This window comes from Oreochromis aureus, linkage group 1 (assembly GCF_013358895.1).
Source record: "Oreochromis aureus strain Israel breed Guangdong linkage group 1, ZZ_aureus, whole genome shotgun sequence".
NCBI classification, from domain to species: Eukaryota; Metazoa; Chordata; class Actinopteri; order Cichliformes; family Cichlidae; genus Oreochromis; species Oreochromis aureus.
In genome coordinates, this window is record NC_052942.1 from 23,271,189 (window position 1) to 23,297,818 (window position 26,630).

The 26,630-nt window shown below is 41.2% G+C and overlaps 1 protein-coding gene across 2 annotated transcripts in view; it reads left to right on the top strand.

Moving 5' to 3' along the window:
• myo1ea (myosin IEa) overlaps nucleotides 1-26,630 on the top strand; it is a 50,731-nt gene that overhangs the window by 17,211 nt on the left and 6,890 nt on the right. For both annotated transcript variants that reach the window (XM_031758020.2, XM_031758021.2), the window contains exons 4-22: nucleotides 3,237-3,331; nucleotides 7,329-7,416; nucleotides 8,460-8,549; nucleotides 9,211-9,342; nucleotides 9,551-9,685; nucleotides 9,962-10,094; nucleotides 12,019-12,215; nucleotides 12,313-12,393; nucleotides 13,029-13,115; nucleotides 13,225-13,308; nucleotides 14,548-14,715; nucleotides 15,663-15,748; nucleotides 18,466-18,547; nucleotides 18,747-18,853; nucleotides 20,574-20,672; nucleotides 20,787-20,931; nucleotides 24,643-24,757; nucleotides 24,841-25,010; nucleotides 25,086-25,231. In XM_031758020.2, coding sequence (XP_031613880.1) covers nucleotides 3,237-3,331; nucleotides 7,329-7,416; nucleotides 8,460-8,549; nucleotides 9,211-9,342; nucleotides 9,551-9,685; nucleotides 9,962-10,094; nucleotides 12,019-12,215; nucleotides 12,313-12,393; nucleotides 13,029-13,115; nucleotides 13,225-13,308; nucleotides 14,548-14,715; nucleotides 15,663-15,748; nucleotides 18,466-18,547; nucleotides 18,747-18,853; nucleotides 20,574-20,672; nucleotides 20,787-20,931; nucleotides 24,643-24,757; nucleotides 24,841-25,010; nucleotides 25,086-25,231 — 2,240 coding nt within the window. The remainder of the gene's footprint in view (nucleotides 1-3,236; nucleotides 3,332-7,328; nucleotides 7,417-8,459; nucleotides 8,550-9,210; nucleotides 9,343-9,550; nucleotides 9,686-9,961; nucleotides 10,095-12,018; nucleotides 12,216-12,312; nucleotides 12,394-13,028; nucleotides 13,116-13,224; nucleotides 13,309-14,547; nucleotides 14,716-15,662; nucleotides 15,749-18,465; nucleotides 18,548-18,746; nucleotides 18,854-20,573; nucleotides 20,673-20,786; nucleotides 20,932-24,642; nucleotides 24,758-24,840; nucleotides 25,011-25,085; nucleotides 25,232-26,630) is intronic.

Here is a 26,630-nt window from a genome sequence, read left to right on the forward strand (position 1 = left end):
TTTGACTGTTTGACTTTGAGCTAAAATTTTACTTAAACAAGTCATGACTGTATAATTTTATACAGGCTATTTCAACTGTCTCCATATTTTAATTATTTGTATATTTTTATTTATTTATTGCTTATTTAATATGATTACAGAAATTAAGAATTTTAACTGTCTGGCCCATCCAGTATAATTTTAGCCAAACTATTAGCGTTGATAGGTATATTTTGTGAGCTTTTCCCAACTCCCAACTACCTTTTCTTTCTAAAATTCTTGAAAAGGTAGTTTACAGCCAAATAATGGCCTTCCTGGAAAAGCAAAATGTGTTAGAGGTTTTCCAGTCTGGTTTTAAACCCTTTCATAGCACTCAATCAGCCCTTTTAAAAGTTTTTAATGACATATTTTTAGCAACTGATGCTGGGGACTGTGTTGTTCTTGTGCTTTTAAATTTGACAGCTGCGTTTGATACTGTGGATCATGCCATTTTATTCTCTCGTTTGGAGCACTGGGTGGGCATTAGGGGCACAGCACTGGAGTGGTTTAGGTCCTACTTGGCGGGGCGAACTTTTTGTGTCAGTCTCGGTGACTATGTGTCGTCCTCCGCTCCTCTCTTGTGTGGTGTCCCACAGGGCTCAGTTCTAGGCCCCCTCCTCTTCTCTTTATATCTGCTTCCTCTTGGTTCTGTACTGAGAAAGCACGGCATTGCTTTCCACTTTTATGCTGATGACTGTCAGATCTATGTCCCTCTAAAGAAAAAAGGCAGATACCTTACACAGCCATTACTTCAGTGTCTCGACGACATTAAGGCTTGGATGTCTGTTAACTTTTTAAATTCAGTGATAAAAAGACAGAGGTAATGGTTTTTGGTAGCCCCACTGAGACCCCCAATGTGTATGTAGATTCCTTGGCCCAGTATGTTAAGCCAACTGTCACAAACCTGGGGGTCAAAGTGGACTGTGATCTGAAGTTTGAAAATCAGATTAAGGCAGTGGTAAAATCTAGCTTCTTTCACCTCAGGCAGCTGGCAAAAATAAAGCCAATTCTTTCACGGCAGCACTTTGAGACAGTGATCCACGCCTTTGTTAGCACTATTAGTCATCTACAGAGGGTGCAAAATGCTGCAGCTCGTCTTTTAACTGGCACTCGAAAGTTTGAGCACATTTCCCCTGTTTTAGCTTCACTTCACTGGCTGCCTATTTCTTTTAGGATTCATTTTAAAATTCTTTTATTTGCTTTTAAAGCTCTCCATGGCCTTGCCCCATCTTATCACTCTGAGCTGCTACAGCCTTATACACCCACCCGCTCTCTCAGGTCAGCTGATCAGCTGCTCCTGAATGTACCCAGGACTGGGCGTAAACTTAGAGGAGATCGTGCTTTTGCTGTAGCAGCTCCAAAACTGTGGAACGAGCTTCCTGTAGAGATTAGACAGGCCAGTTCTTTACCTGTTTTTAAGTCACTCTTGAAAACCCACCTCTTTACCCTGGCCTTTGACACCACGTGAGATGTTGGTTTTTATTTTTATTTTATTTTTATTTTTATTTCAGTTGTTTTTAGGTGATTCGATACTGTTTTATCTTGTTTTTTATTTTAATATAGGGCTGTTTTAATTTTATTTATTATGTGTTTTATTTATTTATCTTTTTGCTGTTTTCTGTTATTCTAGTGTTTTAATGTATTTTCTGTACAGCACTTTGTTCCTGTGCTGGGTATTTTAAAGTGCTTTATAAATAAAACTGGATTGGATTGGATTGGAGCTTTTGCAACTATATATTTACTAATAACCTTATGTGTCTGTGTAAATCCTTTGTTTTTGAATTTTCTGCACATGTTTTTTAGAGTAGTTGAGCTAATTTGGAGTATTTGTAGCTATGGTGGAGAACCACTGATCTGCTGAACATGTACAACAGCACGATACTGTGCGCATTTTGTCAGAATTTACACTTCCCATTTTTAAAATTGAAGGAATATATCACCCAGTCATACTGAATCCAACATAATGTTTATTTTGTAAATAACTGCCCCTGTCTGGGTTCAGAAGTGCTTTACAGCTGGGTCCTGTGGGGGGGCATGGCTTGGCACAGGCGGGAAAGAGGGGAATAGAAGTTTGGAGGGTTGGCTTTTCAGTTGTTGTGCAAAGGAGGGCGATCATTAAAGTTGGAGTTCTAATGTCAGTTGTGTGATTATTGCAATCACAACAGCAGGGTTTTTTTTACCTGTGTGATTAACAAGTCATTAGCCATTAGCACGTACTCTCGTATATCCAAACATATCACACATCGCTTGGTTTCTCCGTCAAATCCACCCCAAGTTTCTCACATCCAGTTTCAAAACACCAAGATGGCAACAGCTTCATAATTAGCTTTCCTAATAGGTGATGTCACAGAGGTTGTATTCATCTTTTATATACAGTCTATGGATGTTAAAAGTGTTACTTAGTGATTCATAAAGTAATCTAAGGAGCTTGAGTGACTTTAGTGAAACTTATTGAGGTCAATTGATGGAAGATGTGAGTGGGCGTTAAGGCACCTGGGAAGGGATCTCAAAACTGGATTAAAGATGGCAGACAGTTGGTGCCATCAGTTTTTGAAGTGACTGTTTGCTTTTTCCAACGTGGAGGTCTTAGCACTCCTCGGTGGACAGCACAGTATCCACTCCATTGTCTAGTTTGTGTTTGGGAGTTTTGTCCGTGTTTTTGTCTGAGTGTGTGGCTGGCTCTGAAGTGCACTGGAATGGAAACTGGGGGTTTCTCTGATGAACCTGCTCCATAAGAGATGACGATGTTGTTCTGTTTGTCCTTCTGTTTCTCGCTAGTTTGTGTCTGACCTTCTTTACTATGCGTCTGTGCTGATTTGATGAAAGCCCAGCTGGGATAACCACATGTTTTTCTTTCCCTTATGACTTAGAGGGAACATTTTCTGCCCGATGCAGGGTCCTGATTACTCCAAGTTTGTGTTCCAGAGGGTGGTGGGAGACAAAGAGTAGGGACTGGTCTGTGTGTGGGGGCTTCTGGTAAACTTCAATGTTGAGTTTTCCAATCTCCCCAATGTGCACAGCACAGTCCGAAATGGCAAACTGTTATCCTTTGGGTCCTCCCTGGTAAACTTTGTTTGTATCCTCTGAATTGATGGGCTACAATGGGTGACGCTGGGGAGCCCATGGCACATCCATGTTTTTGTCTGTAGAAACCCTCGTTGTATTTAAATGTATATTCGCTTGTCTAACCACTCATTTAATCTTTTATCCTCTCTCAGGCTCAGTATGAGAATCCTCCTCACATCTACGCTCTGGCAGATAACATGTACAGAAACATGATGATAGATCGTGAGAACCAGTGTGTCATCATTAGGTAAGACTCCGAAATTCCAGCCATTCTTTCTCTGCCTTCTATACTTATCATAAGTTAACGGCATGTGACAAGGAAATTATTTTAAGAACCAGAAAAGCTGCATTTTTATTTAAATTATCCATTCAAAATAGAGCCTGATAAACTGTACTGTATATTGGGGACCGATCTCAGTGCTTTTGAAAAACAGTGGATTTGTTTTAATCCAGAATAATTAAAACATCATAAATCAACCAAAGCATAACCTTATCCATATCTTATTAAGATACTATAGTTGCCCAGTTTATTGGTTTCAGTTGACATTTTTGTAACTTTCAGCGCTTTATATTAGCGTGTCAAATGTCCAGGATGTGACAAAATGAGACAAAAGCTGGAGACGATAATCTGTGCATGTGATCTGTGAGATCACAACACTGAACTGCTCTGCAGGCCATGATAACAGACGGGCGAGAGGACAGACCGAACAGGTCTGACCACATCATTCAGTAGAGCTGACTCAGTGTTTGTGTGGTGTTTTTCCATCATACTGTTTTCAGCTTCAGTGAATTACAAATTAAATAGAAAATAAAATGTGCCAGTACTCAAATAGGAAAACAGTGAATATTTTACAGCTTGATCTGGCTGCAAAATCCTCAGGATGTGAGATGGAAACAAAGCAGCCGCTATAGCAGCTATTTTGGAAAAACTTCCTGTTTAAAAAAAAAAAGAAAAGAAAAGAGGACACCTGCATGGTTCCCTCACTCCATAGATTTAGAGGATTTTAGATGCTTTTGCAGCCTGTTTGAGTTTCCCGATTAATGTTTCTGACCTACAAAGCTGAGAAAAATGTGGTGTCATTAGGGGGTTTTTATGCTATGGTCCACTCATCTGAGCAGCGTGGTTACTATAGTGCTTACCTCATGATGAATGACCCCTGCTTCAGCACTTTCGGCTGTTGTTTGGACAGCCAGCAGTTGCTCGTTCAGTTTTCCACATAAAGGCACCGAGGTGGATTTTGCGATTGACTAAATCAGCAAACAAAAGCATGGAAGTGGTTTTATGATGAACCAGGTCTCAGCAAACAAAGGCTGCTGTGAACTGCTAACCATGCAGCGTGGTCAGCACCCACCTGTGTTAGCAGTTTTTTAAAAATATTATATTAAGAAAGTGTATGAATCAGAGATGAGGTTAATGCAGAAAAAGAGTGGCTGAGCATTTCTTTTATTTCTCTGATATTGTAACAGCATTTGAATATGTGATGATTTGGATTTAACAAAGTGTTTATTTCTCTTTTATGATACTTTTTATTTTTTTTAATCAAGGACCAGTTCCTTTACATCTACTCTAAATACAGATATTTCAGAAATACACGATTTCTCAATTTCTTGGCATTTTCGCACGATTTTGTTCTTTGAAGCCATCTTAAATTTCAGTCACATGACGAGTGAACAACAGCTTCTTAAACCCAGTCTGAGAAAAAGCAGGCTTATTCATTGCTCGGCTGGCTTTTTACCAGGAATCTTCTCTTTCTTTTTTAATGATTGTGCGTGGGATCCTTTCCACGCATGACTGTGCCTTTCTTTTCATCGGTGTCAACAGAGCAGGTTGCTGTTATAATTAGATCAGTGTGAGAAGGACAATGTGTGGTGAGAGATTGTCAGGATCATTTTAATGCTTAAAATATGCATGTAGTCACTGGGTGTGGCCTGCACTGTGAAAATGCATTTATTTTAGGCTTTTGGATATATCTGCAGCTGTATGTGGAGACGCATGAAAATGAATGTCCTCATGTGATGATGCAAAGTCTCAGGTAGTTAAATTTTAACGGTATTTTTCCTGCACTTTCTCAGAAAGAACATGGTGTCATAGGAAAAACATTAGGCTAGCCTATACAACAAAGAAAAAGACATGCTAATTCAAATGTTACATTTTTTAAAATTTGCTTAATTTTACCAAATATCTTAAAGTAGATGTCAGCGACTGAAACAGGGATCCTGTGAGCTATGACTTGAAGAGAACGTGGGTCGTAAAATAGGAACGGTCCCTCAGCCCTCCTACCTCTCCTTAGTATCAGTAACTAAAAGAGATGTTTAGTATGCAGGCAAAAGTCATAGGAGGTGATGTATATAAACAATGTAAAAACATACAAAAAAAGAATGCACTGACATTATCAGAGGAGAAAATCTTGTCAAACAGACTGTACATGTGGCTCAGCGAGTTCTGTGGGAATGCAGCGAACACCTTGTTGGATTCAAAACTGCCAAAACTAGAACTGTTGACTGAACATCCTTCACATAACTCAAGTCAGTAATAATTTATGAAAGATAATGCTTAACGCTCCCTCCCTCTGCACTGCATTGTGTAACTCATGCCCTTGTTTGGTTAATAAATCACTGCAGAAGTCAGAAATGTCTTCAGCATTCAAACGCCACAACAATGAGACCTGCCCCTTTGGGGGTTTAAATGGGCCTCAAAGTCCCACTGCAGCTTGTGCTGGAAATACCTCTTTAGAGCGTCGATTGCAGGAGGAGAAACTATGCTCTCAGATACATATAACTAAAATATCAGTTTCCTGCTTGATTCCAAACTGCACAGCGAGGAAGTCCAGGCAAAACGTTAGGATCTGGTACAGGCTGGGAGGTGTATACAGTAGGATGTGTGCAGCTATACTGAGACTGTGTAATAGAGCAGCTCCCATGACTTCCTCTGGCAGTCTCAAACAGTCTGCAGCTGTGTTTCTCACAGCGGCTGTACCATCCTGACTCTACTTTAAGGCACAGAAAGAAAAAACAGACCCGGCCGTCATCCACTGCCAAACCACATAGGTCAAAATAAGTATGACCCCGGCGCAGTGAAAGGCAAGGAGGGGAAAGAGACAAGTGTAGGCTGAGAGAAAAGATACGAAGGAAAGCTATGTAAACAAAACGGGATAAATGTCGTTATTACTGCGGCGTTCATCCGCCCGCACATGCAAGAGCCACTGACGGTGGGTCGGGTTCATGCAGTAAATGTAGCTGGCTAGCTGTGACTGCTTATTTAAGAGATTCAGTTTTACTTTCTGAGGTGGAAATTTGCACGAAACGTGTCACACACATAAACATATTCTCAACCAATTTTGATCTTCATTCATACTTTTGTCTGAATGAAGAGTTTGTGCAATTCAAATGACAAGTGTTTAAACAGTTGCACATTTTTTTCAGACTCTTTATTCACTTTAACAGAAAGTAGCATACGCTGCAAGTTTCTTTAATTTAAGTAGGTTTACATTTGGGACAAAAGTACTGTGTCCATATGCTTTTTACTCCTCGGCTTTGGGTACTATGTGTTTAAATCTGGGTACATTTCCTACATAGTAATTTTTTTTTTCTATATTGATTTAAATGTACTCCAATGAACGCTGAGGACTGAACTTGCAATCTGGAATCTTTTATTCCAGGTTGATGGCGCTAAAATAGAAACTCTGAAGGATAAAAATTGAGTAACTGTCCAAATACCTGCTGCTGGACAAAGTTTACCATGTTTAGTAGTCCAAATTATCCTGTTTTTTGTAGTGTGTCCAACCAAAACAAACTCATGTAAACAAACCACGTACCAGATTCTGTTTTCAAATATGGATGTAAAATATGTGTTTATTCTTAGAGAAGAGACAAAAGTCTGCACTGGGACGTATGCAGGAAACTATTTAATGCACAGACGTTTCTGGCCGAGCTGCTCCTAAGCAGGCTTATTGTTAATATCAGATCACATGCAGGTGGGGGTATGACATAAGCTTTAGACTGATAAGCCACCAGAACAAACGGGAACAAGGAAAATTCATTTAAAACCCACAATAGGTGAACAAAAATTAAAAACCAAAAAACAGTTTTGGGGTGGGTGTTTTTGGTCACTGAGTGAATAAAAACTGTGGATGTGTGAGACAGAAAACAAGGACTCAGTGAGCGTGTGCCACAGGCTATCAGGTGTATCTGAATTTGGCTTGTGTTTGAGAAAGCATGTGATGAAGTCTTTATCTGCTTTTCAGCGGTGAAAGCGGAGCAGGGAAGACTGTGGCAGCCAAATATATCATGGGCTACATCTCCAGAGTGTCAGGCGGTGGACCTAGAGTGCAGGTGAGAGGAGATGCCTTTTGTCCTTCTCGGCAGTTTGTAAATGAAGAATGCATATTTGAAATGCTTAAGTGCACATGTGAACGATAACTAAGATAAACCAGAATGATTTGTGATACTCACTACGTGTGCAGTCAAACCACCTGTTGCTGTCTCATTCCTGCATTGTCTTCCACGTTTTTCTCCAATCTTTGTCTTGTCATCCTCATCCTTTGTATCCTATTGTGAGCCCATCAGCAGACTCTTATTCACGCAGCCCCCTCGTGCCATCTGGCACCCCCCCCCTCAAATAAAAAAAGAAAAACAAAAAAACAGCAGATGTCCAGTTTGTAAGCTCGATAAAGATCTCAAGTTTGATGAGGAAATTCCTGCACCGTGATGGCAGTGGGAGTTTTATAATTAATCCACCAGAGCTGCTTCCACCAAGAAAACAATCAGAAATCATTTTGGGGCTTTAGATTTAACTTTAGACTGCTTACACTAAATCAACTAAGACAGCTTTATTATATAACTATGATACTGTTAACTGTACTTCATGCCTCAAGATAATATCAGTGTCAGTTCAGCTGTTTTAGCATGATACATTTCTCAAAGCTTCAACATATCTAATTGTTAATATTCAGATTTTTGGACATCTGGAGATCATGCTGAAATAAAACATCAGTGCAAGAAGAACTTAAGCGTAGTTAAAGACTAAACACATATAAGAATGTGTGTCAGCGAAGGATGTTTTTCTTTATAACAGGACTGATAAAAGAAAATTCCAAGAAATACCACTCAGCCTCTGTGAACAATACTGGAAGTGGGGAATATCTTTGTCTGCTGTACTGATTTAAAACTCATGTGTTTCTGACGCACACATGGCTCACAGGGAGGATAATGCCCTCCAGATTTTGTGTGTCTGTCTGTAGATGTGCATGTGTGCGCCATGCTGCTGTCTTAGGGGAAACTTTCAGAGAGTCGGGGTGTGAAGTGTGTGGTTTCTCTACCTGCTGCCTCATCTGTTTGTGATGTAGCATCAGCTCACTGAATCTGTCTCCTCGCAGCACGTCAAAGACATCATCCTGCAGTCCAACCCGCTGCTAGAGGCCTTCGGCAACGCCAAAACTTTGAGGAACAACAACTCCAGCAGATTTGTAAGGCTGCTTCTCTCCCCACCTTTAACATACAGTGTAATCAAATTTAAAGTAATCATCCCACTCGTAGTCACAGACAGGGACGCAGCTGCCGTGGAACAAGCTGAGTCCTCAACTTTTTCCGTGGCATACCTTTGAGACCTTTGAGATTTACAGTAACAGTTTGCCTTCTGTTTTCTGTTTTATTTCATGAGGCAGCAAACCTCGTGTGTGTCCCGGTTAACCAGAAGTGCTGCGACGACGCACTGCACAGAAAGACACACACGCAGAAGCGCTGAGGCTTACTAAGAAACTTAACCAATGAAAAATAAGCTTCAGATAGAAAGTGCAACTCCCCCGAAATTTTTCAGCCGAGTCTGTTAGTTAAATTCATAAAGAGCCGATGCCATAAAAGATATTATTAGCTTCAAATTTAAAAGAGCAAAAATAGTTTGGTCACTACATTTGAAGTGCTGTCTTTGAATAATGAGACATTGCATACAGGCTAGTCTGGAGTTGAGAGTAAGACAAAAAGCTGGATCATATTTCTATTTAAGCTTACACACACACACTGCTAGCAGCCTTAGAGCAGCTAGGTGCCAGTATTTTCAGACCGTATACTCTACCTTTTAAGCTTTATTACAGTCGGCTGCAATACAAAAAAAATGCTTTGATCCATCAGGGGAAATACTTTGAGATCCAGTTCAGCTCCGGCGGTGAACCAGACGGTGGGAAAATCTCCAACTTCCTTCTGGAAAAGTCACGTGTTGTCATGAGGAATCCTGGAGAAAGGAGTTTCCATATTTTCTACCAGGTGAGGCCTTTTTTTTTAATAGTGAATGGAACACATTTGACCTGAGAAAAGGGCCTGCGAGGTGATTTCAGGACAGTTTGGATTAGAAAAGCAGCCTGTTTTTGTCGTGCATGGCCAGAGGTTCTCGTTTTGCAGTAGCTCATCTTTCTTTAAACTCTTTGTCATATATTTTGTACACACAGTTAGAGACTTAATTTCTGCTCAACAGTTGATAGAAGGAGCCACCTCGCAGCAGAAGAATAGCCTGGGAATCACAAGCCTGGATTACTACAGTTACCTCAATCAGTCTGGCTCCTACAAAGTGGACGACATCAACGACAAGAGCGACTTCCAGGAGACAGTGGTACGGTCAGACTCTTTCTGTCTGCTTGGGAGTCAGTGGTGTTGTGTTTGTCTGTGAATCTCATACCAGTGTTCATGTGGCTCACAGTCTCTCAATAGCACTCCTCTCTTGTTTTCTTTTTTCCTTTTTTTTTCAATGATCTCCTTCTGTTTTTGTTTACCAGCGAGACCACAACAGGAGTAATTAGAGAACATGAGCTAGGTACCGCAGGAGTGAGTAAACCCCCACTGTGGTCCTGATTTAGCATGCTATTTTTTTCCCCTTTTACTTCCCCAGAAAGCCATGGATGTGATTGGCATCGCACCAGAGGACCGCTCCATGGTGCTTCAGATCGTAGCCGGAGTCCTGCACCTGGGAAATATCAGCTTTAAGGAATCGGGGAACTACGCTGCTGTGGAGAGCGAAGAGTGTAAGTGGACTTGCACAATGAGCTGATCACCAGTCACCAAAGATTTTTGTCACCAAAAGGAAACAGAGTGCTAAGGACTGAGTCTGAGTTGTGGTAAATCTTTGCTTCTCACTGGGTTCTTGTCCTGACCTGCCCTTCTCTGGTTTTGGAGGGTGTTTCTTTTTCACCACTTTCACTCCCTAAAGTTTTATTGTGTTAATGCAGGGCTGCAGCCAGCTGTCTGGAGTACTTCAGACCATGCAAGATCACCAGAATATAAAATACTATTATTGAAGGTCTGGACGTATTTCGTCAGAGACTAAAATTACTTGGAAAAATGCTTCTTTTTTTTTGTCTGTCCCCCTTCTCCCTTCCTCTTTTCTTTTTCTCCTCATGCTGCGTCTGTATGATGCAGAGGAGAGTGCAGTTGCCAGTCTACAAAGTGCTGGTTTGTTCAGGGCAGACGTAACAGCAGCATTTCATAATCTAAGCCTTTCCTGTTCCTCTCAGTCTCCTTTCCTGTGTGCTTTAACTGCAGTGTGCTGTTGTATTACTGCTCCTAATATAAAACTGCACAAGCCACTTTAGTATTAACTACTAAAACTCAGAGCGCGCCAAAAAAGTATAAAGATTAAAGTAGGCAGACTGTAAATAGATGATGGACATGGCCACTGCCAAATCAGCCAGTGTTTCGTCTTTTTTTTTCTGAGCTGTACTAGTTTTAAAGACATGAGTGTCGTCATATCTTTTCACCATTATATGTTGACATTAATTCAGTTCAAAAATTAGTAATGCCTTTTTGGACTGAACAACTCCATCCATCAATTCAATTCATTGTCACAGGAGTCTGTCCCAGCTGCCATGGGACGAGAGGCAGGGTACACCCTGAACAGGTGGCCAGTCTCTAACAATGACTAAAAACCTCCCACGGTTCAAATTTAACATGCAAATATCCAAGAGTTGATATTGGGGAAATGAAGTGAACTGTCACAGGACTGTTGATGTCTTACTGGAGTGAAGCTGCATGCTTTGAAAACGTCTGTACCGACATCTACATTATGCGCTGCTGCTTTGACTAACAAATCTGCAGGAAAACACAGAGTTACATGAGAATTGTTTCCAAAGTTCACAGAATGTGTCCACACCGCCGGGCCGTCATATACAGCCATTACCTTTATTACCAAACACAAAGGACGACTTTTCCTCACGGTTTAATCGGGCGTATGGTCAGTCACACCCTAACGTCCCAAAAGGGGGGGCTTCTAGCGTGGTCTGATGCATTCTCAGACGCAGCGAGTCTGCAGGGCTGAGAGCTATTTCCTTTTAGGGGAAGTGAGTCACTGTAATAAGGCAGGGAGGGGCTCTCAGGGGACAATATCAGCGCCAGGTCGGGTCTTGATCTGTGGTGTGTGCCACACTTTTTATTGAAGAGTTCAGTAGCTGCTATTTTTATATTTTACGCTACACTCAGCTGCAGTGCAAAGCTCATTACCTCTGAATCATCTACTATTATCTTTATATTTGTGGATTTACATCAGTCATGTGCATTGTGATTATGAGAAGTTTAAAAAGGCAGATTTATTTGAACCGTGGATTTCAGTGTTTTCTGTGCTAATGCAGAGGTTGCATTTCGAAGAGTCCAGTCCTGTGTATTGATTTGCATGCTGGTTTTCACAGAAGTGTCTCGTAGCTACTTCAGAGAAGGATCCAATACTCACATGCTGCTTTATTTCTCACCTCATCATAGCAGTGCAGTAGCAGAATATTATAACAAAAGACTGTCAAGCAAATACAGTGGTTATGATCATTTTCATTTAATCAGCTGTTTGTTTTCTTGATTAATGATTAAAACTTTAAAATGTCAGAAAACCTATAAATATATATTTGTATATAATAACACTTATAAAGTCACAACTGCTTTCTTTTCCCTCCTTTCCTTTAATAGTTTTAGCCTTTCCTGCGTTCCTGCTGGGGATTGACCAGAACCGTCTGAAGGAGAAACTGACGAGTCGAAAGATGGACAGCAAGTGGGGAAGCGCGGTGGAGTCCATCGACGTGACGCTGAACGTGGAGCAGGCGTCTTACACGCGTGACGCCCTCTCCAAAGCCCTGCATTCGCGTGTGTTTGACTTTCTGGTCGAGGTATGATTACATGCATACAGTGCTTTGCGATAGTCAATACAAAGTGCTGAAGCCGGTTATATTTTGGTAACAACAACTTTTAATCTTTTAATTTCAGTCCATCAACAAAGCCATGGTGAAGGATCATCAGGAGTTAAATGTTGGCGTGTTGGACATTTATGGATTTGAAATTTTCCAAGTAAGTGTTTTTTGGACATTTCTCAGGCTGACACATGGCTGCAGGAATGCAGCAATGTGAAAATGAGATTAACTGCTATTAGCAATGAGCATTTAAACAGATTTAACACAAAGGATGAGGCTAATGTAAAAAGTATGTGGATTAGGTCCCATCTCCTAATTGAGACAGCAGTCTTCAGCATGCTTTTTTAATCTGATTACTTCATTGTTTGCTTTGTTTAATGAGACTGGACATTTGTGGTTTACAAACAGCTCTTTAGCCCTTTTATCGACGTTGCTATGGTGACCGTGACTCTATCTCTGATAGCTAAATGGCATCTAATCTGATCCAGGTTTGGCTGTTTTTTCAGGTTGAAGAGTTGTTTGTATGCACAATATAAGAAAAGGTCAGCTGCATTCTGGTGACTGCAGGTTTTTAGAAAGGAAGCTGCAGACCTCTGTAGCCTAAAGTTCAGGCTGAAGGTCCATTGTATGCGCTGCGAAATGCACAATGCTCCCCTTCCTTTAACATCAGGCAGTCAGTACATCGCTCCCTGTCCAAACAAAGCCCATTGAGCTTAGAGGATATCCGCACCCCACTGCACATGCAGCTCATTTAGGCTGTACAGATTTTATTCACCCTCTTGTCTTCTTCAGAAAAATGGGTTCGAGCAGTTCTGCATCAACTTTGTGAATGAGAAGCTCCAGCAGATATTCATCGAGCTGACTCTAAAGGCGGAGCAGGTAATGTTTCTCCACACTCTTCTCTTCTTCGCCCCCTCACTCCATTTTTGGTTTTTTTCCACAGATGCTTTATTCTCTAACGCTCAACTTTTTTTTCCATGTCTTGCAGGAGGAATATGTGCAGGAGGGCATCAAGTGGACTCCTATAGAATACTTCAACAACAAGATTGTGTGCGATCTCATCGAGAGCAAAGTAAATAAACTCTGAATAGGACGTTTGTTGCTCATACTAAATATACACATTTCTTTTTTTATATAGAAAAAATGCCTTTTATTTTCATTAACCACAAACATGATAGACAATCTTGGTAAGACCTCAGTTATTTAAAAAGAAATGCTACCTATGTGATAGTGAATTTATATTTTGGGGAGGTTGATTTAAATATCCACCCTCTAGACTTTTATCATCAAGAAAGTAACAGATTACTTTGTAAAGTAAAACGGTATGGAGATTAGATCAAACCTTGGACCTGTATAGTAGAGGAGAAGACAAATTAAATCAATCACTCTAATAACATAATAGACATCAATAGACTCAAACACAAACAGATATATTTTTAGAGGATGAAAAAATTATAAACCACAATAAACCAGGATGTGATCATTTGTTAATCTTGTTTACTAGTATTGTAAACTGAGTTGCCCAACTTACTGCCAAGTTTCTGCTCTGTTGCCATGACTCGCAGCTTAATACCCTCAAACGCGCCGACATGCCTCTTAATTTGATTTATCTGTCCTACTGAGAGGTCTAATCCATGAAATCCACAACAAGGGTTTAAACACAAGCCTCCATCTGAGAGGAGCCGGGGATCTGTATCAGTGGCTGACAGTTTAGTTCTTTGGCTAATGCGCTGACAAATTTACGCGTGTCCTTTTAACACTGCTCTCCGAGTCTGAGAGGCCGTTGCTGCTATCTGGTCTGAAGGCCGATGATCAGCCTCGGGCATAATGAAAAAAAAAATGGGACCAACCACTGTGAGAGTAATCTTTAGGACATTCTGTTTTAAATCAGCTCTACTGTTTTCATTTTAAAATGTGTAAAATGTCTTTGTGTGTTTGATAAATACCAACCCTTAGTAATTTGTTTCAGCCTCAAAATCAAAGCTTTATGTGGTTTCTTATGTCCCAGCGCTCAAATTTTTCGTGCCACTTCTGGAGGCACAAGTTAAGGCTGCAACTTTTTATTGTCAAATGATAATAAATGCATATAAAATGGCAGAAAAAGTCAAGAAAACAAAACCAAATCTACAGTTAAAAGCTGTTTTATTTGATAAGTGACTTAAAAATGATTGAAATTGGTGCAGAGTCCCTTCAGATCTACATATAAGGCCAGAGTTGTGTACACATGTGCTGCAGATCAGACAGAAAAAGGTCAAAAAAAGATCTTCAAGCTATAACAGATCAAGAACTTAAAGTTTACCGTGATCCCCAGAATCCTCCTGGCATCATGAGCATCCTGGATGATGTTTGTGCCACCATGCATGCTGTGGGCGAGGGGGCCGACCAGACGATGCTGCAGAAGCTCCGAGTCCAGATCAACACCCATGAACACTTCAACAGCTGGAATCAGGGCTTCATCATCCACCACTATGCTGGCAAGGTCAGTTTCACTTTGATCTGTTTGTTTGCTTTCCCTGACAACTGGCTTCAAACAGCGTCTGCGTTTTGAGCGACGAGCCATTCAGCTTTTTGCAGACATAAAACGGTAATATATACGCAGTGTGTATATATACAGTCAAGCATCTCTGTGCACTTGTCTTCGTCCCTGACGTCAACTTTGAAAGAATATTTTCTGCATGTAGTCTCCAGCTGTAGGAGACCAACTTCTGGAAACAAAAAGTCCAACACCATAAAAAATGGCATTTTTTTAATGGTGTTGGAGCTGTTCCTCCGTGCTTGTATGATCTGTCATAAATACTAGTTATACGCAGCTGGTTCCTCCATTTGTGTCGTCATTTTGTCCTCAGAAGGTTTCCACTTCTAAAGTAGCTTTGTGCACCATCTCTACCCTTCTCCATTGTCTGTCTGCGGAGGAATTTACCTCCCCGTATTAAACCTGCTCATCGAGCCGAGCATTGCAGCTCACTAGAAGTCTTCTTGTGGATTATTTTAGGTTTTTGGTGGTCTGAGTAGAGGTCGCCTCGTGTCATTCTCCAGATGTGTGGTGGCCTCAGCCTGGCACACATGCCGTAAGCTTAATGAGCCGTGCCATTAAGGCTCGAGAGGCTCCCATGCCTCTCTCAGAACATTCCTCCCGTCTCAGCCTACATTACAGGAGAAATAATGGAGTTTAATTTACACACTTAAACCACTGCTGGTTTTATAAGGATGCTAATCGTGGGACGTGTAAAGCTTGGACCCTGAAACCCTTCATGTTTTGTTTTTGTTTCTTTCCCATAAACTTATTTAGGCCACAATATGAGTTACGCTTTTTTATTTTCACACAGGGCTCATCTTCCATTTTGCTGGAGGTTTCATAGAGTTCAGTTTACTCCTCTTTTGATAAAAATGACTCCTGAGAAATCCTTCTGTGTGTCTCTCCTCCAGGTGTCCTACGACGCGGAAGGTTTCTGTGAGAGGAACCGAGACGTCCTCTTTACCGACCTCATTGAGTTGATGCAGAGCAGTGAAATGTAAGGAACTCCTGTTTGCACATTGCACCGAGCATTTCTATGGCGCTCGCTTGAAGGGAGTCGTCTTTGTGATCATATGGTTATAATTGAAAGCAGCTGAATAAGAGCTTCAGACGTAGCAGTGCATCTGGAAACTGGCGGGATGTAGCAAAAGTGTGCAGGGTGGGGTTATGCCGTGCCCTCTACCCTCAATCGCATCTGCTTGCTGTCCCATAATGCGGCTTTCGGGGTCTACTCAATCTGCCCTTGCAGGTGCAGGTTGCTTGTGGGGCTGTGTTGTGTCTGTTCCCCTTGTGTTATGCTTTCTTGGGCTTTTTTTTGTGTGTGTCAAAGTGCCCATCTGTGCAAACAGCCTATGTTGTCTGCGCAATCCCTACAGGTTTCCTTTGTAAGGCGCAAAAGGAGGTTATGCCAAAATCCCATTCAGACACGTGCTAGAAGATGCGTTGATGCATTTGACACGACATGCACACAAAGATAAAGAGTCGTACACGGTCGCACAATGAGGCGGAAGGAAGCACACCCATTTCTTCAAGCAGCAGGTCCAAACGGAGAAGAAAGGGCTGACCAGTATTGTCAGCTGGACAGTATTAGAAGGCTTTGAATCTATTGGTACTGTTGATCCTTTTTTCTGTGTCCAAGCGCGGAGTCAGAAGTTTAAAATCAAACAAATCCCAACGTGGGAGAAAACCAGAAAGGGTGTGGGATTTACACCAGCATAAAACAGCATTTTGAAATCATAAACTAATCAAATGTTAGCCAGAAGTGTGTGTTAATTTAAGACCGAGTTTTACCTGTATCATATTATCTAAACAAGCCTTTAAAAAAGTAATTAAATAAATTGGAACTTGACAACATAAACAAAAAACAAGACATCAGCAGTAATTTAAATAAACTACATTATTAACTAGGCAGCGCTTTTAAAAGGAGTGAGGAGGAAATATAAATTATTATCTTATCATTTTCATAAGGGACCATAAATGACGATGACTTCCCAAAGCTAAAAAACACACACTGTTCCTTTATTGTTACTCCACCGTGTGTGTGTGTGTGTGTGTGTGTGTGTGTGTGTGTGTGTGTGTGTGTGTGTGTGTGTGTGTGTGTGTGTGTGTGTGTGTGTGTGTGTGTGTGTGTGTGTGTGTGTGTGTGTGTGTGTGTGTGTGTGTGTGTGCATAGTTTAAATGGCGCTCAACTAAGTAAAAAGGTACTTTTAGCTGAGAAGAACCTGAAGATGTGGAAAGTTCACAAATATCTGCCACATTCTGACCAGCAGCAAGAAACCCTGGTGGCTTCACAGCGCAGCCATTTACGTAATCACCTAACGAGTGAAGGTTTGATCCCAGGAGGGGAGACAAGTTCCTTTGGGATTGTGTCAGGAAGCGTATCCAGTTTAAAAAAAATAAAATACAATTTTATTTATTTTTACTTTAAATAGATATATGGATACGAACATGTGGAGCTACATGCTTCAGTTACCCCTTGTACACATCCTGGTGTTGTGATGCATTTAAAGTTAATGCTGAACCTAGATCAGGACCACGTACTGTATATTAAAGATGGACGTAGTCACTGTGATGTCACTCATCAGCTTGTCAAGCCGTGTTTTGATGTTTCGACCTACTGTAGGACTTCAGGTGTTGCTATGGTTGTTTTTAGACCCAGAAGTAATTATATTTTACACTACAAGGTGAAGTGCTGAATTACGGGTTGATGTTATGAAGCCCTGTTAGCAAGCTGTGACCACAGTCTCCACAGACACAGATTAGTGCTAAGCAACAAATTCTAAAAATAAAATGCTACGATTTCTTTTCACCAACAATTAGAGGCACAAACTGTACTTCTTGGACAGTCTTTTAGTACAAATATCACATCAAGTCATAACATTTAATAAAAAAAAACACTTCCATGCTGGCTTCATTTCTCATGCTCTGAGGTTTCCGCCTGATTAGGACTAAAATCCAAATGATTTGTTATACTGGTGAAGCAGCGCAGGTTCACAGCGTCTAAATCCTGTGTTTCTGTATATATATTTGGAAGAATGTATGAATTCAACTTCAAATATATGAATTTGAAAAAAAAAAGTAGTTTCTTTCTAGATTTTGTAGATATTAACAATTTCACTCCTAAATCTCTACTGTGAAGTGAAAAACTAGCTTTAGCAGCCCCTTCCCTCATGAGTCATTTCACACAGTCAACAAGCAGCACTTCACTAAAAAATTCCCCTTTAGTTACAGAAAGACGAGAGAAAAAAAAGTACTGGGATTGATACTCTGTCTTATTTTAATGTTCTTCTTTGTTTCTCCTTTTCCAGACCCAGTATCAGTCAAAAGAAATTACTTATTTTATTCTTTGAAGGAATTCCTCAAGTAAAACTATTCACTCGGTCTCTACAGAAGAGGCCTTGTGGGGATTTGCTGCAGAGAAAGCTGTTTGTACAAATACAGCACAGTGTGGACACACACTTTTTTTTTTTTTTTGCTTTCCCAGCCACCCCCAGCTCAAACTTACCAAATGGTTCAGGAATTTAAATCAGTGACCTTCGTCAAGGGTCCTCGGTTCTTTAATCATTAACTGCGTTTTTTTGTTTTTTTTACTGCCAGGGAGCCCTGGTGTGATTTTTAGCCCGAAAGCTGTTTGTTTTTGTTGATATGAGAATAATGAGAGCTTTTTTCTTTTCTTTTTTTTGACCTAATCCCTCACTTTCTGTCCTCCAACAGTAGCTTCATCAGAGCACTATTTCCAGAAAACCTCAATGCTGACAAGAAGGGTCGACCCACAACTGCAGGCAGCAAAATAAAGGTGCGTGAGTGCAGCTGTGCCTTCTGTTTATCAGGGTCACTGTGGAAAAGACCTTTGCTGAGATAATGTGCGTGTTTGCTGTTCAGTGGAATGTCCTTCAGCGTTCCCAGTCAGCAAAGAGCCAGTAATTTAGTCACAGACGCGCCAGCCTCATCATTATCTTTCCTTTTTCGATGTTTGCTCTAATTCCATCCTTCAGAAACAAGCCAACGATCTGGTGAGCACACTGATGAAATGCACGCCGCACTACATCCGCTGCATCAAACCAAATGAGACCAAGAAGCCCAGAGACTGGGAGGAAAGTCGGTAAGTGACTGAATCACTAGGACTCACTCCTTGTTGTCCTGAAAAGTTAAAGATTAAGACAGTTTCATTAGACGGCTTACTCCTCAGAGCCAAGCAAAACATGAGGGCAGCACTCGAGTGTACACGACCGATCCTGAGGGCGGTCTGAGCAGGAGCAGCCAATCAGTGGCAAGTGTTATGATAACCATGAAAAAGTGATGTTTACAAGATCATGTGCACCATGAAAATATAAAAAATAGCTTGTTGGAAAAAACTAAATATACCCTTACTGCTTCCAAAGAAATTAAGAAGATAATCGAATGCACTCGATTAATTGATCATCAGCAAGTGTGAGCGCTTCTATAAAAGCAGTTTTGCCATTTTGTTGGTTTTGTCCTACAGTCTTCCTTGGAGTGGGCGTCCCAACAGATTCACCCCAACGTCAAACCAACAATACTCAAACTGCAAAAAACCAAGAGCTACATCTCAGACTCGAGAGGCTTCAGTTAGCATGTTACATGTTAACGTTCATGAAAGTACAATTAGAAAAAGACTGAACAAGTATGAAAAACCTCATCTCTCTAAACTGACCCATGACAGCATGTCCTGTGGACACCAAAATATGCTATTAATACATCAATGAAACACTAGAAGTTGATCTAATATGCTCATTTCCAATTCCACATTTTTATGCATGCAGAGTTAAGAGTGGAAAAAACTGTCTAAAACTGAGCCTTTTAAGCAGTCTGACCTCATAGTTGAGTTTGTGCTTATATCAGATACAACCATAGTGCTGTATTATTATATCAGGGGAAAAAGTAAAAGAATAAAAGGGTCCACTTCAAGCTGTCTAGTAGAAAACACAATAGGAAATTAACAAATATATTTAAAAAATAAGATGAAATAAGAGAAAACTGACTGAAATATGAAGCAAAGACCATTAAAAACGGAGCATGAAAACATTATCAACGACAAAAAAAGAGATTACTGACATTTATAACCACACTAAAAGAAATAAAGCACAGAAAGTGATACATTAAAAACAAAAGTCTGGGTTAAAACTGATCCACAGTCCTATCAAATGTTTAAATCTAATGAAAAACTACCCTGTTTGCAATATGCACCGTCACCAAAATGCTGTATTACATTATTTATGACTAATTTTGTTACATTTTTCTCTTATTTAAGTATGTGTTATAGCACATGAGATCGTTATCCAATTTTTTTTCTATCTTTACTAATTTTCTTAGCTTTTTTGTCTTTTTGGGGTTTTTTTTGTCCCTCTGAAGACATGTGAGACATGTTTCAGGCATTCCCCGTTCTTTATCCCTTTGTTTCAGTTTCCTACACTTTTGTCCCTGCGCTCAGGTTTTGGGTACTGCATGTTCACATACAGTCTGATGGTGTATTGTTCGGAGCGTACCGCCTTCCTGTTGTGAGGGTGGATCATTAATTAGCACCGGAACTGCTGTTTTCACAGGAAGTTTGACTACTTTGTTTGAGGAAAAAGTTAGGAAAGCAACTCATTTGCATACAATAACCTCCGATTATCAGTTCCTCTAGTATGAGTGGAAGCTTCACGTGCTGTGAAAAGACTTACAGTTGATTGCTTAGAAGTTTGAGAAAAAGGAATCTGCTGTTATTGATTAGTGTTTGTACATATCACTAAAAGTATGAAAAATGAACACATTTCATCAATTCGTGGTTTATCTGATGCTGAATGAGGTTTTTCTGTCTTTAGGGTGAAGCACCAGGTGGAGTATCTGGGTCTGAAGGAAAACATCAGAGTGAGGCGTGCTGGCTACGCCTACCGCAGGGTCTTCAGGAAGTTCCTCAACAGGTATCAAGCTTTTCTTTTTCTTTTTCACCGTGGTTCGAGGTGCACTGTCTGACTAGGCTATGAAAGATACGTTTTATTCAACTTCTGCTCCTTATCGCTGCTCAACTTCGACAGGTACGCCATCCTAACCAAAGAATCCTGGCCAACATGGCGGGGAGACGAGAAACAAGGCGTCCTTCATCTCTTACGGTCCGTCAACATGGACCAGGATCAGTTCCAGCTCGGCCGCACCAAGATCTTCGTCAAAGCCCCCGAGTCGGTACGTTTCACCGCTGCGTCTCTTTCGGACTGTCGCATCTTCTCTTGTTGTGTTTGTCCATTTATAATGCAGGGCCTCTTTCAGGAAGCTTTCCAGGAGTGTAAAGCATAAAGTAAAAACAACAGATAGTTTGTAGCAGCTCACATCTCTTGTCAGAGCGTCATCAGCGGGCTGCAAAAAGCCTCAAGTCATCAGTTTTTGCACTGAGCACCATAAAAGGACATCAGAGCCCCAAATCACGCTCTAACCCTCGTCACAGGGGAGGAGACTGAACCCGACCCTTGCACCACGTCAGCACTGAGTCACCGCCGCTCTGAAATGAAAACACGAGCGCAGGCTGTGGTTGCAGAGTTTGGGGTGACATCGTAAAGGCTCGTATTTTTTCCACCGTAACCTCTTTTTTTTTCCCTCATGACTCTTATGAAAGCAGCACTTGTGTGCAGCCCTGCGCTTTCACCCATTAACATTTGTACACGTCACACAAGGGTAAGCATGCACGCCCACAGATGTATGTTTAGTAGCTTTAAACACAGACATCTTAGTCTCGATTCAGGCCTTACAGCGGATCCTGAATGCCTTTACTTATTTACTGCGGCCGCTCACTGCCAGGAGCCCCCATCCCCCCACGCCACCACACTGAGAGCCACTGAGGTGTGTTTATGAAGCGCAAATATCACATGGGGCGGACCGCTGAAATGAGCTGCCAGGCTTCTCAAAACAAGTCTCTGTGCATGATAAGACACTGACACCAGCTAATGAGCCGGGCGACTGAAGCGTTTTTCTGTTGGCTGTAATAAGTAAAGTTTGTTTGACGCCAGGCCAGATGTTGGAGGAGTTTCAGCCCCTCTGTGATGATGGATTTGTTCGTGGCTTACTGTCCATCAGAGGTCCTTTGTAAGCAGAGCTGAGTGACTATGACAGACAGCTCACTTAAAGAGTTATTAAAACCCTTTTTTTTTTAATACAGCAGTCGCAGCTGTTCTTCTGTTTCCTGCATCATATTAATGTTTAATCATTGAAGCCACTAATCTGAATGTGTCCTAACCCCTTGCATACAAATGTTGGGCCACAAACTTGGGCTAATTTTCAAACCACACATTAGAAGAGTTGTGCAGTCATGCTTCTTCCAAATAAGATCCATCTCAGATTCCTGCTGTTTTTTTGGCAGATGGCATCACATCACCCCACTCCTGGCTTCACTCCTGTGGTTCCCTCTACATGTTTGAATTGACTTTTAAGGTTTTTCTGTTTGCTTTTAAAGCACATTGTGGTTTAGCGCAAGTAACATAGCAGGTATGTTGACCCCATATGAGCTATTTTGCAGCCTGAGATCGTCGTGTTTTATCCTCCTGGCTGTTCCAAAATCGAGGCGTAGATCTGAAGGGTACAAGGCTTTTTGCCATTAGGCCCCCTTCAGCTTTGGAATAACCTCTGACTTCTTTCTTTTTGTCTTCTCTTTCTTCTATCATCTGTCATCACGGTGGATTTCATGATACTTTCTGCATTCATAATTCTGTAATTTGACAAGATCTCCAACACCACTGGCTGAAATGAAGCCCCGAACCATGAAAGAGCCTCCATCGTGTTTTAGAGACACTCACTGTTGTACCTCTTCTGCATATATTGATGATGATTTGCACCTTTATATAAGAATGGCTTTTTTTTTCGTTTTTCACCTATTCTTTCAATCTCAGCTTGTCCAGTTTCCTCAGATTTTATAACACTGCATTGCTGAGATATGCCAGGTTTTTAGCTAGTAGCTCTTTAGGAACCAAAAATATTCTTTTTTTGTGTCACACTGTGTTATTGCTGGGTTTACTGTAGATTCAACTAAAGAAATGGGAGCAAATTATGTTTTTGTGACAGGCTGATAACAAAGTGCCTAAAGATACAACTTAAAATTGATTTTTCCTAAGTTCTCTGTTATTTGTAGACACAGCACTGGTTCATCCGCAAAGTTCGGTGTCTTTTTAGCCTTGACTGACTCAAAGGTCAGTGTTAAGTGTTAAAAACATTCCTCTGAAAATGGTCAGGGTACAGACTGGACTGAAAATGAGTGAAAAAGCAGATACTGTCCAAAGAAAAACTCTAAAAGACCTTTAGAAAGCCGGGGGAACGGTCACTTAAGCCCACTTAAGCTCCTTAGAAACAAAATATCAACAAATGAGAGGTAGCTCAAGATTTTTGCTCAGTACTGTTTATCTGGTACTTTCTACTGTTATAATCCATTCCCTAATATTTGTATAAGGCCTTTACAAGTAAGTGAGTACACGTGTAATTAATTAACCATACTCTATATATATTTATTTATTTATAGTAAATACAGTTGTTTGTTTCAGCACTGCTTTGATTTGAAGAGTCACCCAGATGTTTGTGTAATAAAGACATTAGGAAGTTTGCCACCATTTCCTTTTAGCTTCCGCTAATATTAACCAAAACACCACCTGCTGTTTGCTCCTGGAGTTGTCAGCTGGGAAGTGCAATCACTCTTGTAGCCTCTGATTTTGTGGTGTCACTGTTTCTGTGACTCAGTGTGTTTTTTCTGCTCGCAGCCTTTCTGGGTGAAGTTTGATCTGCTGTGTTGTGTTTCGGTCTTGCTTGCGGTTTGTTCCTGTGGCCGGCTCTGTCGATGCCAAGCCTATTGCAGCACCGGGCAGGATGTTTAGTCTGGCAGGGAGAGGGCAGAGAGTGTGATTGCGTGTCCCGACGCCCATCGGGAAATGACATATCCCGGTGAAAAGATGAGTCTGCTCATAAGTGTTAGCGAGGAGCACAAACACTTGGTGGATTGTAATTTTAAGGATTATTGTAATTAAATTCTAAGTTTTTCTACTTTAAAGGGTAAGTGTTAATGTCTTTAAGTCCATCTCGAAGCAAAGATCAGAATCCTGTTCACACTGGACGTTAAAAGATCTTTTTAGTTTAAACGTGTTCGCCATCGGCTCTGCAGCTTTGCAGGGCATTACTCTGTTGATTCAACTGCCAAACAATTTCATTACAACAATCCAACCAAGCTGCGGCTGTTTGTCGTCTGCCAAAAAGTGACCGCTGCTATTTAAACAGGTGCAAATGACTTGTTGGCCTATAACCTATCAAATATATCTCTCATGAATGATATCCAGTCATTTTGAGCCAGAAAACATGTTTTGTCATAAGGTTAAAGCTGAAATCTGTTTGTTTTGGCAAAGTGACTTTTATATATCCTTTATTTATTCGGGTAAAACGTGTTGTTGACATTAAAAATGTATTTTTCCTGAGAGATTTGACCAAGAGGGCAGCAAAAATTGCAAGAAACATAACATAATAGTTCTATAAAGAGATTTTATGTGGCCAAACAGGACTGGATCGTCATAAAGATGCTGGCAAAATAGGTGATTTCTTTATTTTATATATAAGACTTTCATAAATCCTGTTGGCTATTTACCAATATAAGCAAATATATCACACATCAAAAACACACAGGAACATTGGAAATCACTTTTTGGCACCACACGGGTCTTGTTGTCAGACACCAGCACTTCATTCCTGCACTGTAGAGTAATAAAAATGACGAGCCGACTGCTCGGTTTGTCTATTTAACTGTACTCAGGTATGTTCAGTATGCATTCCTTCCACTCAGTTCATGTAGGTGTGTCTGTGTCTGTGTTTGGGTTTGTGCAGTGAGCTGCCCTCGGCGTGTGCCATGCTGAGTCTCGCTCTTTGTCTTTACAGCTGTTTCTGCTGGAAGAGACGAGGGAGCGCAAGTTTGACGGCTACGCCCGGACCATCCAGAAAGCCTGGAGGAAATATGTGGCCCGGAAGAAGTATGTTCAGATGAGGGAAGAAGGTGAGTGAGGGAGCATCTTACTGCCGGAAGTATCTACCTGCCTAGCGCTCCCGCTCTTATCCTCTTTCTCTGGGTTCATTCAGCTTCCGATCTGCTGCTGAACCGAAAAGAGAGGCGGCGACACAGCCTCAACAGAAACTTCGTAGGTGACTACCTCGGTATGGATGACCGGCCTGAGCTCCGGCAGTTTCTTGGAAAGAGAGAAAAGATCGATTTTGCAGACAAAGTCACAAAATACGACCGTCGCTTCAAGGTTGGTTCAATTAAATTTGCAGTCTGGTTTTCCAACAACTGGCAAAATAGTAACATTGTGTTTTCCTTCTATTAGGCAATTAAGAGAGATTTGATCCTGACCCCAAAATCTGTGTACCTGATTGGAAGAGAGAAGGTGAAACAGGGGCCAGAGAAAGGGCAGGTGACAGAGGTGGTCAAGAGGCGGATCGATGTGGACAAGATCTTAGCGGTGTCTCTGAGGTGCAAAATGCTTCCTTCACATCTGAGTTACATTATTCAAAAGAAATTATAGTATTGCCTTTTCCAGGTCCAAAGAGCTTACAACTTCTTACTCCTCCGCAAAACTCAGAGAGAAAGGTTTTCTCCTGAGAGAATGATGCTCCAGCAGATATTTCCAGACTTCAGGCCAACACGGCACAAAGATGAAACCATTAGTCCAGTCTTTCATTATCAGTCAGGCAGAAAGTTCAACATTATTTTTATGTTTACTCACATTAAGGAGAATATTGGTGTTGTCGTTAGCACTGTTTCCTCACAGCAGGGTCCTGGATTCATTTCCACTGTCTGGGTCGACTTTGCATGTTCTCCCCATGTACTCCGGCCTTTTCCCACAGTCCAAAGACATGCAGTTAGTGGCATTAGGCTAACTGGTGATTCTAAATTGCCCATAGGTGCGACTAGTTATCTGACTCTGTGTCTTAGCTGTGTGACAGATTGGTGACTTGTCTGGGGTCTACCTCGCCCTATAGCAGCTAGGATTGGATAAGTGGAAGAAAACAGATGAAGGTTTTTTTTCCCATCACATAACTTTAATGTAGGTTTATTGTAGCTCAAAGCAGGAACAGAAGTCATTATACTGTCTAATAATTGATAGAATTAATAACATGTGCCCCACAAATGGCATCCATAAAAACAAATGTGGTGCTTATTCTGTTTACACAAGTCAACTCTAACTGTTGCTTCCTGCTGCTACACCATATCCTGCTCTCTAGAAAATCTACCTACACCAGCATTTTAATTTTGGTGTATTTCAGAATTTACACTGCACAGCCACAAGAAGAGCCACACACTTCATTCGACCGCCTTTAGCTTTGATCAGGGCATGCAATCGCCGTGGCATTGTTTCAGTGTCGCAGCAATTATTTCCATCCATAGTTGCATTAATTTTTTTTCGAAGATCTTGCACTGATGATGCTGATGAGAGTCCGACTGCTGCGTAAAGTCGTCTCCATCGTATCTCAAAGGTTCTCAAAGAGGTCGAGAACTCTGGACTCTGTGGGAAACGTGTTCATGTGTGGAAATCATGTTTGATGCTCTGTGAACCACTCTGTCACAGTTTGAGCCCAAAGAATAATGGCATTACCACTGATGGGGGGACACCTGGTCATTGAGTGTATTCAGATAGTCAGCTGAACTCATGTTTTTTGAGCACATAATGTTGCCTAACCTAGACCTGACCGGCTAAAGTAATTCCAGATCATAACCCTGCACCCACAGGCTTGCACTTCATCCGCCTTTCTTCTCGTGCCAATCACTCCTGGATCACAGTCGGTCTCATCAGAGCACATTTCCATTGCTTCAGACTCTAATCTTTATGCTCCCTGGCAAATTGAAACTGATAAGTGTGTTTTTAGTAAGG